The sequence below is a fragment of the Lucilia sericata genome, unplaced genomic scaffold, assembly GCF_015586225.1.
Source record: "Lucilia sericata isolate MDLA Ls3-8-SP2 unplaced genomic scaffold, ASM1558622v1 Contig000002F_arrow, whole genome shotgun sequence".
Lineage (NCBI taxonomy): Eukaryota > Metazoa > Arthropoda > Insecta > Diptera > Calliphoridae > Lucilia > Lucilia sericata.
The window spans coordinates 236,750-252,902 of record NW_023994043.1 but is presented as its reverse complement, the minus strand read 5'-3'; the positions used below and the strand labels follow the sequence as shown (position 1 = coordinate 252,902).

General features: G+C 30.9%; 1 protein-coding gene across 1 annotated transcript; it reads right to left on the bottom strand.

Moving 5' to 3' along the window:
* Positions 1–4,273: 4,273 nt before the first annotated feature.
* LOC119614755 lies at positions 4,274–15,871 on the bottom strand. Its single transcript, XM_037970896.1, has 2 exons — positions 15,243–15,871; positions 4,274–4,301 (listed from the first exon to the last, which is right to left on the bottom strand). The coding sequence occupies exons 1-2, from the start codon at positions 15,869–15,871 to the stop codon at positions 4,274–4,276; spliced, it is 657 nt and encodes a 218-aa protein (XP_037826824.1).
* Between the last annotated feature and the right edge of the window lie 282 nt (positions 15,872–16,153).

Genomic DNA, 16,153 nt, shown 5'->3' with positions numbered 1-16,153 from the left:
TCTCCCATACTAGGTCCTGCCCTAAAAGCAATTTAACCGTATTTAACTAGTTGCATTATCAATTTGTGTAGAACAAAATTATATATATGTATTTTGAAAATCCTTAAATCTTTCACACACATGCATACATGCACATTATTAAATATCGTTAAAGCATATCTTAGGGCGCTATAAAAATATAAAAGAAAATGGGGTTTGTAATGTTCAATAAATCTTGGAATTGTAACAGATTTAAGCTGTTTAAATCTTGGGGTTTTTCTATTTAAGACATGAGAAAACTTATTTCTAAAAATATTTGATCAGTTAAAAAGTAGCTGGTGGAGAGTATTTAAGATTCGGCTCAGCCGAATATAGCACTCTAACTTGTTTTTGTTGTTATTATTTTATTGCAGAATATTGTTTAAGTTATTTTTAATTATATTAATTATTTATTAAAAAGTTCGCAATTGCGTTTCTTATTTCTTCAGACTTAGGGTTATAATCATAAGTGAAGTTTTCACAATTCGGCTGATCTCTGGTTGTTTCAATATTACAATGCCAGGTCTCATTAAATTTGATAAAATTATTTACGTTATCAATTACCGAGTCGCCGAAATCTTGATTTTAAATGGCCGAATGCATTTTCAACGACCCTACGAGATTATGATAAATTATAATTAAATATTTTTTGTTTCTATGATGCATTGACATGAAATGGATAAGGTTTCATCATGCATGCAGATAGTCGAAAAGCGGAATCGCATATTAATAAAACAGGAATTTCACACCATCAATTGCCTGTTGTTGAAATATTGGATTATATTAATGTGTAAGAATCGATATCTATAGTCAATAACAGCGAGCAAAACAATAGAGTACCACCTCTTGTAATTGAAATAATCACAAGCTTCTGAGGCAGGAGGATGAATCTCAAAATGGCATCCATCTATTTGGATAACGATCAAAGAAATAACGCAAAAAATTAACTGTAGAAACCCAATTGGATTGAAACCGTTCATACATTCCTTTATTTTAGTTTCTTTTATAAGAAGAAGATAAAGGGCTATAGCAATACGTTTTTGAAGTGGGATACAGATTCTAAATTTTGTATCAGTTTTGTTCATGGATGTAAACTTTAAACTAATAATATTTAGATATTATTACCTATACAGTGGTTAAAAGCCAAAGTCGTATATATGCTTGCATGTACCCATTTCATTCTGCTATTTAGCAATTGTGTGAGGTAATACATTTGCATTATATTTTGAAATCTTATATTCAACAAATGCAGACGTTTTTTTTTTTGCAATAAAATAACATTATTTTTGATTATATCGTATTAGGTCTTGATGAAAACAATACTAAATGTCCTATATTTTTCATTTTTGTTTAATAGTAAACTAAATTTGGAAATATAATTATTTTCATTTAAATTTCAGTCAGCTGTTTATACCCTACACCACTTTAGTGGGGAGGGTATATTGGATTCGTCCTAGACCCACCTTAAAGTATACCAATCGGCTTAGAATCGTTTTCTGAGTCGATTAAGCTATGTCCGTCCGTCCGTCTGGCTGGCTGTCCATGTAAACCTTGTGCGCAAGCTACAGGTCGCAATTTTCAAGATAATTGGATGAAATTTGGCACGCACGTTTTATTTGACCCAAGGACGAAGCCTATTGAAAATATTATGAGCTTCTGAGCTCATAATTATGTTAAATATACAGATATATCGATAAATTATGGCACAACTAAGTTTTATAGAAGTCTTGATAACCCTGCCAAATTTCATAAAGATCGGGCCCCATTTGACCCTAGCTCCCATACAAAGTCCCCTTCAGAAAATTACTTGAATGTCCCAAATTAACTTATAAACACAAATATCCCGATGAAATTCACCACAATAAAATATTATGTAAATATAAATATATTCGCAAAATTTTATCGGGCTTGGTCCATATTTGCCCCTAGCCCCCATATAAAGCCTCTTTCAGAAAATTAGTTTTTCATGAATAAATTGCTTAAATGTATCGGAACAAGGGAATATTGATGATAAATGTTTTATTATGAAAAATAAATCACATTTAATATTCATAACTGGTGTAGGGTATCATATGGTCGGCCACGCCCGACTATACTTTCTTACTTGTTTTGTTATTAAAATGAAATCTTGCTGCTATCAAATAAATGCAGTGTAAACGATCTTGATTTTGACCAAGATTTGAAATCTAATCTACTAGATTTCGCTGTAGTGTAAATAAGGTGTTAATGTAGTGTAAGATTATTAAGACATATTTCAATTTTATTTATTTTTTATTTATTACATTAGGATATTTTATAAAATCTATAATTTAATTTGTTCTGCAGATAAATTGATGAATTTTGTCAGAGATATAACTGTTGTGCCAGGATCAACATTATTAAAAAACGGTTCACAATTTCATATACCTCCCATACAAATTAACATATTCCCGGAAATTAATTTTTTGTTAATAACTTCCGTTATAATGCCGATATCTTTATAAATTTAAGTTTTATGTCAATAGAATTCATATAAAGAAACAATTTTCTAAATTGGTCCTTAATTGGTCATAGCTCCCATATAAAGTTTCCTTTCGGAAATCAATTATACGCACATAACTCATTACCATATAACGATATCCATACAAACATTAGCACAAATATTGCTTTTATCTACAGACATCTTACTTTAAATTTTTTCACGATCAGTCCACAATTGGTCAGAGCACAAACATTGCTTTTATATACAGAAATAATACTGTAAAATTTGTTTACGATCGGTCCGTAATTGGCCGTAGCTCCCATACAAGGTCCCATTTTGAGAATCACGCATATAATTAATTACCAAATAAAGATATCCATACAAATAGGCACAAATATTGCTTTTATCTACAGAAATCTTACTATAATTTTTTTCACGACCAGTCCATAATTGGTCATAGATCCCATACGTATATTACTAATTACTAAATAAAGATGTCCATAAAAAATTTGGCACAAATATTTATTGTTGAATTTTGTCAGACATATAGTTTGGGGATCCACTGTGTTGAAAATCGAAATAGGTCCACAATTTCTTGTACCAGCCATAGGGAGTAAAAAAATGATTATTTTTCGCAAAAAAAATTAAATAAAACAAACAGTATTCGAACTTAAAATCTCCGAGTTGCTAGTTCTACGTCATACCCACTATACTATTAACTAGCTTTGTAATCGTTTGCAACTAATGATGTTCGCATAGAAATTTTCTTCTCTTTTTGTGTAAAAAATTGTTGCTAACCCAAGATCAAATAAAATGTGAACATTGAGAAAGTGTAAACTGTTCAATTTTTTATGCTATTCAGCAACATCAGTGTTGATAAATGTTATTCAGCAGCAATGTACGTTGGAGTCTCCTTTAAGTAAACTTGGCATAAAGTAAATATTTAGAAATGATTTTTTTGATAAAAATTTAATATGCCTGGAAAGATAAGACTTTTTCTACATAACGCCATCATTAGTTTTCCCATTTTTATTGTGTAGGCCTTTAGATGATGCAGCAAAGTTTATGTTTTTATGTATATTTTTCTACAATTTTTTTATTCTTTAATACCATAACTTTTTTTGTACGAATCTACCATTTAATACAAATTTCTAAAAATTTTCTTTTTCTGTACCAAATATGTATGAAAAGGTGTTATTTTAAATCATCTTTACAGACAAAGATTTAAATATTAACGACTTTTTAAAATGCTATATTTTATAGATATTTATGTTTTTTTTTTAATTTTTAAAAGTGAAAAAGTACAATTTGGCCACTGATGGCCTCTAAGCGACCATATCCCAAACATACTCTCAATAACAACAAAATTAAAATGTTTGCCTCTTTTTGCCTCTATGGCATTTAGGCTCACTTTTCTAACACTCCATGATATGAAAATATTTACATTTTATTTAAAATTTAATTATTGAATGCGAAATGAATTGATTTAAATAATCTACTGATATTATATATAGTAAAATAATGACTGGACATGCTATTGATTGATGCTTTATTGGTCATTCTTGTAAATAGGTTTTGCAAGAATATTAGACGGAATCTGTTTGTAAAATATGTGTATATGCATATACACATACACATATAAACCACTTACATATTATCATGTTAGCGATTTTTAGTGACAAAATATAGAAAATAAAAGAGCTTTTCGTATAATTCCCTATCCCAAATCCTATATAACTGTAAACAGAACTTTCCCTAAAAAATCTCAAAAATCTTCCCAAAGATGCATTAAATTTAGTCTTCGCGAAAGTAATTAGGATATCTGTAAATGTAATAAAAATATTTCGTAAATAAAATTTTAAAAAATTTTGTTTTTAAATTTTTGCAAAAATATTGCATTTCTTTTTTTACTTCGTATCTAGAGGACTTCCATCGATACCCATAATTTATACCAAAACATTATAGCTTAGTTAATGCCAAGTTTTGTTCAGGGAGACCCCACTGTGGATCGTCTTAGAATTTAATAAGGACCCAGAATATATTTATATACTTTACGACCAATATTTCGATGTGTTACAAAAGGAGTGATAAAATCAATATACCTCCTATCTTTTTTGATGGCGGGAATAAAAATAATACAAAATATTTCCCAACTCTTCTTGTTCTATTGGCACCAAATTTGGCATTGTTTGATGAGTAGAAGTATTTTAAAATATTTTTTGGCAAAAATACTTCTTTAAAACATTGAAGTCCTTGAAAAGGGACACAGTAAATACCGATAAATTAAAAGATATGTAGATGTTGTATATATGGGAAGTTTTTCTTTTAGATTTTAAGAAATCAACTTTATGCATTAAATATTTCTTTCTGTGATATTTTGAAAATTATTTTTTTGGGAATATACATAACTCTAAATATGTGGATTGTGATAAGCAGGGAAACCAAAATGTTCAAAAGCATGTTTTTTATGGTGCGTGGTATTGACTCATGCTCATATACATATATTATTTACATCTTTAATGTCAATTCATCATAATTTTAAATGATTTCACTTTAGTAGCATATTTAAGGCATATTTTCGAGCTTTTAGAGCATATTTTACTTTATAAGTGCATATTTTAATGTTTTGTGATTTAAATGTTATTATTTTTTAAATTTTAATATTCTCAAAACTTTATTTATAAGATTTTTTTAAATTTTGAATAAAAATTCGCTTGTACAGTTTGAAAAAGGCAAAAAATACATTGAAATCCAATGTTATAGTTTTTTATTCGATAAAACATTAATTTCTAAAAATGGACATAAAACCGATAACCTTGAATTTCATTAGATCAATGAATTTTTGTCGTTTAAAAAACTAGTAACGATAACACACCAACGAAATTAAGCTTTATAAAAACTTTTGAAACCAATTCGTCTGATTTTAATGTATTTTTAGTTGAAGAAGAATCAAAAGAAGAAGACAATTGTAAAATTAATATGAAAATTAATGAAAACTTAAATTTAAAATCTTTTGAAGTTGCAAAATTTTTGTGGACTATAAGCGAATTAGGACTATAATCGAATTTCTTTTTAAGCCACTTTATGGACTATAACTGAACCCTGGTATAATACACATTTTGGATTATATACAAAGTACGTACTTTCTTCAATAAAACCACTTTTTTTAAACAAAATAAAAGTTTATTTAAAATATAATCAAATATTGATTTAAATATGTAAAATCAATAGTTTAAACAAAACCTTTACATATTATTATTATTTACTAGATTTGTGTACCCGGCGTTGCCCGGGGTTTTAAGTGGTTTCATAACATTATACTTAAATATTCCCCCGTCAGAGTAAACTAAAAAATCTGCTTTATGTCCATAGATCAATTTCTGAAATTTTTCAACATTCAGAAAGTACGTATTTCCGAAATAAAAAATGTTACTCATTTTACCCCTCAGTAAGAGATTACTTCACACATTTTTTTTTGCCAATTTATAAAGCTAAAAGATTCCAAAATTATAATTCTAATACTATCTAGTTAGGTAAAACTATAATATACATATTTAACATAGGAGAAAGAATAATTCTTGACTTAAAGCATAAAGTGATCATTTTTCACTAACTTCTTCATGTTTCGAAAAATGCTGCAGGTCTCCTTATGAAGAAACTCCTTACAATTTCTTTGTAATCTTTAAAAGCTTTAAAATAAATTTAATTGAATTTGAACAATATTTATAAAAGTATCAGTATCAAAAATACTACCATACCCTCTTTCTCCATTGAATTATTCAAATTTATGTATTTTGTTTAATATATTTTGTATCATTTCAGAAATCGATGTTGTAGAACATTTATTAAGATAATCACGTCAGAGAGGAACCTTTCCATCTTTAATGATGTTTTGTAAAAACATTTGTGAAAAACACATTTTTTGACCGATTACGGAAAAATATTAATAAAAAAGTATATATTTCTCAAATTTCATATAAGTACAAAAAATGCAGCAAAGGAACACATAATTAGCCGATTTTGCCCATTTTGTTTGAATTTCTTTTTCCTTCTTTTTACCCAAGTTTTGGAAAACAATGTAGCCTATCACACCATACACTTATATACCTAACTATGTTTCAAATTTAAAGAAAATCGTCTTTCAAGGACGAATTCTATTGAAAATGGTTTAAATCAGACCTTTATTTCGCATAGTCCTCCTACAATCGCACCCCTAAATATGGGGTTTGAGCTCATAAATATGTTAAATGTTCTTGTGTCACACCAAAAATCGGCAAAACTTAGTTTTATATAAGTTTTAATTACACTGCTGATTTTCGCAATGATCGGTCCTCATTTGATCACATCCCTCATATAAAGTCCCCTTCATAAAATGACTTGATGGTTCAAATTCACTTATAAACACTAATATTACAGCGATATTCTACACAAAAAACTTTATTGTAGACGTAAATCCCTTTACCACTTTACTTTCTTTATAGACGTAAATCCCATTACAAAAATTTATAAGGATAGTCCCATTTACCACCTACCCCCATAAAACCCTCTTTTAGAAAATACCTTTTTTGTCAATAAATTTTTAAAATATTTCTGAATTAAAAAAATGAATTTAAAATAATCAACATTTATAACATAATCACTGGTGTAGGGCATCATATGGTCGGCCATGCCCAACTATAAAGTTTTACTTGTTTATTCATTTGTTTTATTTATTCATTGAAGTAGTTTGAATTGTCTGAAAATATGCATTTATTGAGTCCCTTTACGCAGCAAATACAGATTTCCCTTTCTTACCCGTTTTTTCACCTAAGGCTGGGATTTCTAAATATATGTACATATGTCTGAGACTATCAAAATCATAGTTTACAATATTTTGGCTTCTGAATAGAAAAAAATCGTTCTTAAAGTACAAAAGTACTAATTTTGTCAGATTTTCGCCATTTGGCCTATTTTTTGTCCCATTCCGGTCCAATTTTCACAACGTCTCTTTGCTATTATATATTTCTAACAAATAAATTAGTTTAATCGAAAATGCCTTTGCTTAAGGATAGACAAAATCAGTATTTACTATCGAAAGTAATAATTTTGCTCGTTTTTTACCCATTTTACCCCCTTTTTGCACCCTCCTAGTCCAAGTTCCTATAACACTCTCCAAGTATAGATCTAACTATGTTCCAAATTTGAAGACAATCGGTCCAGCCGTTTAGGCGTGATTGACGAACAAACAAATAAACAAACGAACAGACTTACAAAGAGATTTATAATTGTTCAATTTACAATCGATGTTGTAGCGTTGTATGCGTCGTATGTCAGCAGCTGCTACAATAGTCATAACAATGTTGTTGGTATTTTCTATGCAGAAGCTCTATACAACTCCTACGACAATTTTTCATATGTTTTTCGAATGTTGTAAGAAAGTTTTGTGTTGACAATTGTTTATTTCAACATATAAACAAAAAATTCAAACGATTTTAGCATAAAAAACGATAAAGTGGTAACACTGAAATCAAAAACAAACAGCTGCTTACCAAAACAAAAAAAAAATAAAATTTTATTAAAAATAGTTTATTTATTAGTTTAAAATGTGGAATAAAAAAAATAAAAGAATTGAAAATTCAAAGAAATTAATTTGATCTATTTCGCAAGTTTAATTAATTTAATATTTTTTGATTTTTTTATACTTTCACATTGTAATGTATATTTGTTTTGATTTGATCATAAACTTATGACTTTCTGCAAAGATTTTTTCACAATCACTGTTACTACACTTTAGTAGGTACAATATACAACTTGATTGTGAATTGAACAAATATATATTAGGATTAACTGCTTTTTTCATTTCTAAATTTAAATGAATTATTTTTTTTTAAAGAAATTATATATTTACTTGAATGAACTTTTTTATACTTTTTTAATGCAAATACGTACTTTTATTCAAACGGCTTATCGATTTTCGTATAAGCATCATTGCCAGCTACCGGTTGATATATAATGTCCCCAATTTAAATTAGCGGCTTAGGTGTACTTCATCGATTTATGTTGTGAAAGAAATCCCGCGTATTCAGTCCACGAAAGACCTTGGTCAAAATTTTTTGATGCAAACTAATTCTTTCTATATAAAGATTGATTACTGATAAAATTCAGAATTTAAAACTTGTTTGTAATGCGGGAATTCGCTAAAGTACAAAATTAAAAATTTTAATTTTTTTGTATTCGCCCTAAAATCTTTGCATGGTAATATTTTATCGCGGCTTTATGATTTCAATATGTAAAATTTAAAAGTTTTTCGATTACGCGATATTTTGGGTATATTGAAGTTACGCTGTTAGTGTGCTTCGCGAAAAAGCCATTTTTTTCGAAACTTTCACGTTTGTTTTTCAAATTATTAAGCTTTTCCCGCAGTGATACCTTCTAGAGCACATTTTGGAGATATACATCAAACGACGCCTAATTACAATGTCTGCTTTTTCTCATTTATACATTTTGCATAACCGAAGAGCCGCAAATATTCTATCCAAAAAACTGCAAATTTTGTAAAATTGTATAAATTTGGTTTCAAAACATTGCGACCACGTAATTCTTTACTTATAAATGGCACAACAATTAAATATGGACTATAGTCATTCAACAAGTGTATACAGCTTATATTAGCAAACTTGACTTTATAAGTTGTAAACCGCCCTCATTATATCAAAAAGTTGTAAAAAAACTACTTGGTTTCAATCACATTTTTGAGAAATTTTAACTTTGAGTGTTTATTTCTCCAACATGGAACTACGATCGACCACAAAATTTTATGGACGTATTCTTTCTGGTCTTGTGAATAAAAATTCGTCATCACTTAATTTTCAAAATATTACACGAAAGAAATATTTAAGGCATAAAGTTGATTTCTTAAAATCTAAAACAAAAGAAGAACTTCCCATATATTTTGTTGGGTCTCAGATGAATATTTCTTGGTGTTACACACGGAATGACAAAGTTATATATACCCTCTATCACCACTGATGGTGATGGAGGGTATAAAACACCACCAATTTTCCACATTTTGATATTTTAGTCCGCGAGTCTGTGTACTTGTGTCTCAAATATTAAATTCTTTAATTTTACAGAAGTTAGGAGTATTGACGGTCTCTGCCTCTAGGCTTAAACTTTAAGTTATAAAAGTGCATTCTGGAAACATTTCGGACGATAGGACTACTTTTACTGGTGGTGGGTCATGGCACCACGGCTTTGAAGTGGAAAATGGGTTTTGCACAATTTGACCAGTTAGTTTATATTTTTGGATTATAACAGCAAATAATTCAAATATATGTATATTCAATTATCGCACAAATAAGATAAAAAACACACAAATTGTAAGTTTTTGCAAATTCCTCAGATCATTTAGTGTCACAAAACACAGATAAATATTTAAGAAATGGAAATGTGTAAACAGCTGATACAAAAAAAATTAATACAATTTTTATAAAAACAAACATTAAAATGTTTGATTTATTGATTACAGTACTTTTCGCTTAAAGTCCAAAAACGGATGTAAGCCAAAACAAACATATTCACTTGCTGTTTTTTTTCGAATTTCATGCAAATTATTTGTTCTTAAGTCCACTTCGCATATAGTCCATTTTCGTTTAACTAATATTGTGTAGAAAAAATATATAGTTCACCCTGTTTTTATACCCTAAACCACTTTAGTGGGGAGGGTATATTGGGTTTGTGCTGATGTTTCTAATGCACTAATTATGTTTATATACTCGTATCTCGACAAAAAACTGCAAAACTAAGTACTATAATAGCCTTGATGACCCTCATGAATTTTATAATTATAGGTCACAGACCCCATTCAAAGCCCCCTTCAAAATTTGACTTAAATGTCCACAATTTTATTCAACAAAAAATGTCTTAAGTACAATTCAAGGCAAGGTACAATTCAACTTAAGTGCTTTATTGTGAAAACTAAAGAATTCTTTTAAAAATGTTCAACAATTCGCAATTTATATTTCATATATGTAGATCTGTCTTGTGTTAGATTTAGTCATCCAAAGACTTATGCCCGAATTCAGAAAGTAGAAAACAATTTTTAAAATTTTGTATGAAAACTACTCAGTTTTTGTTAGTGTTTTTCATATAAAATTTTAAATATTGTTTTACATTCTTCTTTCCGAATACGGGCCTTAAAATGGATCTCATACTTTAAGTTTGTTTTTTATTACAATAAGCTTTTAAAGCACTTGAATTACAATTCTAATATATATTATAAATCTCTTTGTAAGTCTGTTCGTTTGTTTATTTGTTTGTTCGTCAATCACGCCTAAACGGCTGGACCGATTGTCTTCAAATTTGGAACATAGTTAGATCTATACTTGGAGAGTGTTATAGGAACTTGGACTAGGAGGGTGCAAAAAGGGGGTAAAATGGGTAAAAAACGAGCAAAATTATTACTTTTGATAGTAAATACTGATTTTGTCTATCCTTAAGCAAAGGCATTTTCGATTAAACTACTTTATTTGTTAGAAATATATAATAGCAAAGAGACGTTGTGAAAATTGGACCGGAATGGGACAAAAAATAGGCCAAATGGCGAAAATCTGACAAAATTAGTACTTTTGTACTTTAAGAAAAAAAAGGTGAAAAAACGGGTAAGAAAGGGAAATCTGTATTTGCTGCGTAAAGGGACTCAATAAATGCATATTTTCAGACAATTCAAACTACCTCAATGAATAAATAAAACAAATGAATAAACAAGTAAAACTTTATAGTTGGGCATGGCCGACCATATGATGCCCTACACCAGTGATTATGTTATAAATGTTGATTATTTTAAATTACTTTTTTTAATTCAGAAATATTTTAAAAATTTATTGACAAAAAAGGGATTTTCTAAAAGAGGGTTTTATGGGGGTAGGTGGTAATTGGGACTATCCTTATAAATTTTTGTAATGGGATTTACGTCTATAATAAAGTTCTTTATGTTAAATTAAATTAAATTTTGGTAAAGGGATTTACGTCTACAATAAAGTTATTTGTGTAGAATATCGCTGTAATATTAGTGTTTATATGTGAATTTGAACCATCAAGTCATTTTATGAAGGGGACTTTATATGAGGGATGTGATCAAATGAGGACCGATCATTGCGAAAATCAGCAGTGTAATTAAAACTTATATAAAACTAAGTTTTGCCGATTTTTGGTGTGACACAAGAACATTTAACATATTTATGAGCTCAAAACCCATATTTAGGGGTGCGATTGTAGAAGGACTATGCGAAATAAAGGTCCGATTTAAACCATTTTCAATAGAATTCGTCCTTGAAAGACGATTTTCTTTAAATTTGAAACATAGTTAGGTATATAAGTGTATGGTGTGATAGGCTACATTGTTTTCCAAAACTTGGGTAAAAAGAAGGAAAAAGAAATTCAAACTAAATGGGCAAAAACGGCTAATTATGTGTTCCTTTGCTGCATTTTTTGTACTTATATGAAATTTGAGAAATATATATTTTTTTATTAATATTTTTCCGTAATCGGTCAAAAAATGTGTTTTTCACAAATGTTTACAAAACATCATTAAAGATGGAAAGGTTCCTCTCTGACGTGATTATCTTAATAAATGTTCTACAACATCGATTTCTGAAATGATACAACATATATATTAAACAAAATACATAAATTTGAATAATTCAATGGAGAAAGAGGGTATGGGTAGTATTTTTGATACTGTGTTGGTACCTTTTATAAATATTGTTCAAATTCAATTAAATTTATTTTAAAGCTTTTAAAGATTACAAAGAAATTGTAAGGAGTTTCTTCATAAGGAGACCTGCAACATTTTTCGAAACATGAAGAAGTTAGTGAAAAATTATCACTTTATGCTTTAAGTCAAGAATTATTCTTTCTCCTATGTTAAATATGTATATTATAGTTTTACCTAACAAGATAGTATTAAAATTATAATTTTGAAATCTTTTAGCTTTATAAATTGGCAAAAATATATATATGTATATATATATATACAGTGGTGGCCATGAGGTTAGCACATTTGGTATCTGTTAAATATAAAATCAAATATTTCCTATAGTTCTTAACTTTTTTAACAAATTCTTTTTTATGCGTAACACATGTCCTTCGAGGATCACGACACATTACATTTTGTTCCACTACTTTGTTGCATGTAGATTTTTTTCTTTCCAAAGTACATCTACCCCCAAAAAAATCTGGACATAAGTTTAGCACAAAATTAAAAAATCATTAAAATATTAAAAATAAAACAAAACAACCGGTTATATTTATCTTATTGCACTTAAGATTTTATATTTTGTGGAATAGTTGCAGATTTTGATAATATCATTCCTCCTCCTGGACATAATCTTCACCAGAACCCTCTAGAAATTTCAGCCCATAAATTGGCAAAATTCTTGGTGATTTCTGCTTTTATTTGTTGGTCCATATTATGTTATATGTTCTCTATTGAATTGGAATCGAGAAAATATACTGGGCACTGCAAACATGACAATCCCGGTCGCTTCCAAGCAGCTCATCTCAGCACTTTTAGCATATTTACGGTCGATGTCGACCAAAAAACGCCATCTTTGTCCTCCGATTTTTTTAATAAAGTATTTAAGATCCTATTTTGATAGTCATACGGATCCACTTCTGCATCCAACATCAATATAGGACCAACAGCATGCCAAGAAAATGCAATGAATACCATGAAATTTCCCCCCATTGTGATATATGATTTCTCTGGAACACTTTAGCTTTATCTGCATGATTGGAGGATACTAGTTGAAGATTAATAGGATCAAATTTGATGGAAAAATGTAATTATGCTGTACTCCAAACATGCAGCAACAACCAAAGTGTACATTTAAAACCATAAAACACAATGGGTGAAATATGACGAATTCGGAGGCGTTTTCCGGGCTAGTGGAGGTTCTATACGCAAGGTGGACGCACAAATGGATCAGTATGACTATCAAAATAGACTCTTAAATATTTTAGTAAAAAAATGAGTGGACAAAAGTTCAGTTAAATGGCGTTTTTTGGTCGACAATGACCCAAAATATGTTAAAAGTACAGAGAGGAGCTTCTTGGAAGCGAGCGAGATTGACATGTTTGCAGCCCCCAGAATAATTTCTAGATCCCAATCCAATAGGGAACATATTAAACGAAATGGTGCAACAAATAAAACACAAATTCCTAAGAATTTTGCCTATTTATGGGCTGAAAGTTAAAATTTATGTCATGAAATTTCTAGTGGGTTCTGGTGAAGATTATGTCCAGGAGAAGAAATGATATTATCAAAATGTGCAACTATTCTACAAAATATAAAATTTTAAGTGAAATTACATAAAATTATCCAGTTTCTTTGCTTTATTTTTAATTTTTTAATGATTTTTTTATTTTGTGCTAAACTTATGTCCAGATTTTTTTTGGGGTAGATGTACTTTGGAAAGAAAGAAATCTATCTGCAACAAAGTAGTGGAACAAAATGTAATGTGTCGTGATCCTCGAAGGACATGTGTTACGCATAAAAAAGAATTTGTTAAAAAAGTTAAGAACTATAGGAAATATTTGATTTTATATTTAACAGATACCAAATGTGCTAACCTCATGGCCACCACTGTATATATATATATATATATATATATATATATATATATATATATATATATATATATATATATATATATATATATATATATATATATATATATATATATATATATATATATATATATCGCGTATATCCGTCTCCGAGCCCCCGTCTTTCGTTATCCTACTTCCGAGGTAGGAGAAGCTGTCGACGTCTTCAATGATCTGCCCTTCTATAGTAAGCGGGTTTGCATTTGTCGTGCCTATTCTCATAAGCTTGGTCTTTCCAATGTTTATTTTCAGACCAACATTAGCGGCATTTTCCTTCAGGCGTTCCAGCTTGGATTTTATATGTACAAAGCTGTGCGCAAAAAAACAGATGTCGTCGGCATACTCAATATCGCCAAGGAAATCGTTGACGCTTCAGCGAATGCCATAAGGTGCCTGATTATTTGTTGTTTCCAAAGCGGAGTCCAGCAGAATTAGGAAGAGGGTGGGCGATAGGATACAACCTTGTTTCACACCTTTGTGGGTCCCAAAGGGAAGGCTTTCCCTTCCGTTAAAGCGAACTGAAATTTAAGGATCCATGCACAGCTCACTGATCAGTGTGACAATTTTCGTGGGTATACCTTTGTTTATAAGAGCAGACCACATAGCGTCCCGAGAGACAGTGTCGAAAGCTCGCTCAAAATCTATGAATAGTAGATATAGGTGTGTGTTAAGCTCCACTGACTGTTCAATGATTATGCGCAAGGTGTTAATGTGGTCGGCACAAGATCGCCCTGGACGGAAACCAGCTTGTTCCTTGCGTAAAATGGAGTCAAGCGCAGGGGAGATGCGTTGGAGTAGTAAACTTGCCATTACTTTGCTAATGGCATTTAGTAATGTTATTCCCCGCCAGTTTTTGCAATGAGTGAGGTCCCCTTTTTTTTGGGATTGTTATCATTATCCCCTCTTTCCATTCAGTGGGGAAGGAGTTCGAATCCCAGGCTTCCCTAATAATAGGCGTTAAGGCTCGGGCGATAGGCTCTGATCCATACCTGAGCAATTCCGCGGGGATGTTATCCGGACCGGCCGCTTTGCCATTCTTAAGCGACTTCAGCACTGATACAATCTCGTCGCAGGAAGGTGGATTCGTAGATATATCCCTTCTCGGATTGCGGCGTACTGCCTGGGTTGCAGTGAACGACTGTATCCCGCATGTTGCTGATCCTCCATTACTAAAAAATTGTCCCAGCGGTCTAATTGATGTTCTGGGTCTGTCAATTCAGCTCCGTTTTCATCTTTAATTGTCGCCGTAGGTCTTATGTTATTGCCACTCATCAGCCTTATGGTCTCGTAAACACCACGTAGATTTCCAGTGTTCACAGCAGTTTCAGCTTGTTCGGCTAGCTTATCAAAGTAATTACATTTATCCCTGCGAACTAACTGTTTGACCAGTGTGGCAGAAGCGCGGTAATTACTTCTGGCTACATCCTTTGCCACGTTTGAACCTGCCCGTAGGAGAGCGTTGCGTAGTTGTTTGCGGTGTTTTATTTCCTCCAGAGCTTCACTGCTTATCAACGGTCTTGGGCACCGGTTTACAAAGCCTATAACGGCGGTAGCTGTTTCCGTGCATGCTGTTGTTATATCGGACCAAGTGTGTATGTTACTACTTTGTAACCTTTCGGTTAAAGCCAACCTATATGCGTGTGCAGTTTCTGGATTCTGCAGTTGTTGCAGGTTAAACTTTGTGCGCTTTGATCGACCTCTATTTACGACCGCTGGGCGAAACCGTAGTGTATCAACTAGTAGCATGTGGTCGCTGTCGATGTCGGCACCGCGTCTAGTTCTCACATCCATTAGAGAGCCCAAGAAAAATTTGCTTACAAGCACATGGTCGATTTGGTTACGCGTGCGTCCATCTGGTGATTCCCATGTGTATTTGTGGATATTTCTATGTAAAAATTTTGTGCCACCAATAAAGAGACGGTTTCTAGCACCGAAATCAACCAGCCTATCGCCGTTGTCATTTCTTGTCTCGCCAAGACCTTGCGAGCCCATTACCGAGGATAGATTATCGTTATTATTGCCCACTTT

Excerpts from the sequence above, each read along its gene's own strand:
- LOC119614755 (XM_037970896.1), bottom strand. The coding sequence starts at position 15,871 with ATGCTACTAGTTGATACACTACGGTTTCGCCCAGCGGTCGTAAATAGA. Across the intron at positions 4,302-15,242 it reads CGTTCACTGCAACCCAGGCA|ATATCCTAATTACTTTCGCG; the intron begins GTACGCCGCAAT and ends TTACATTTACAG.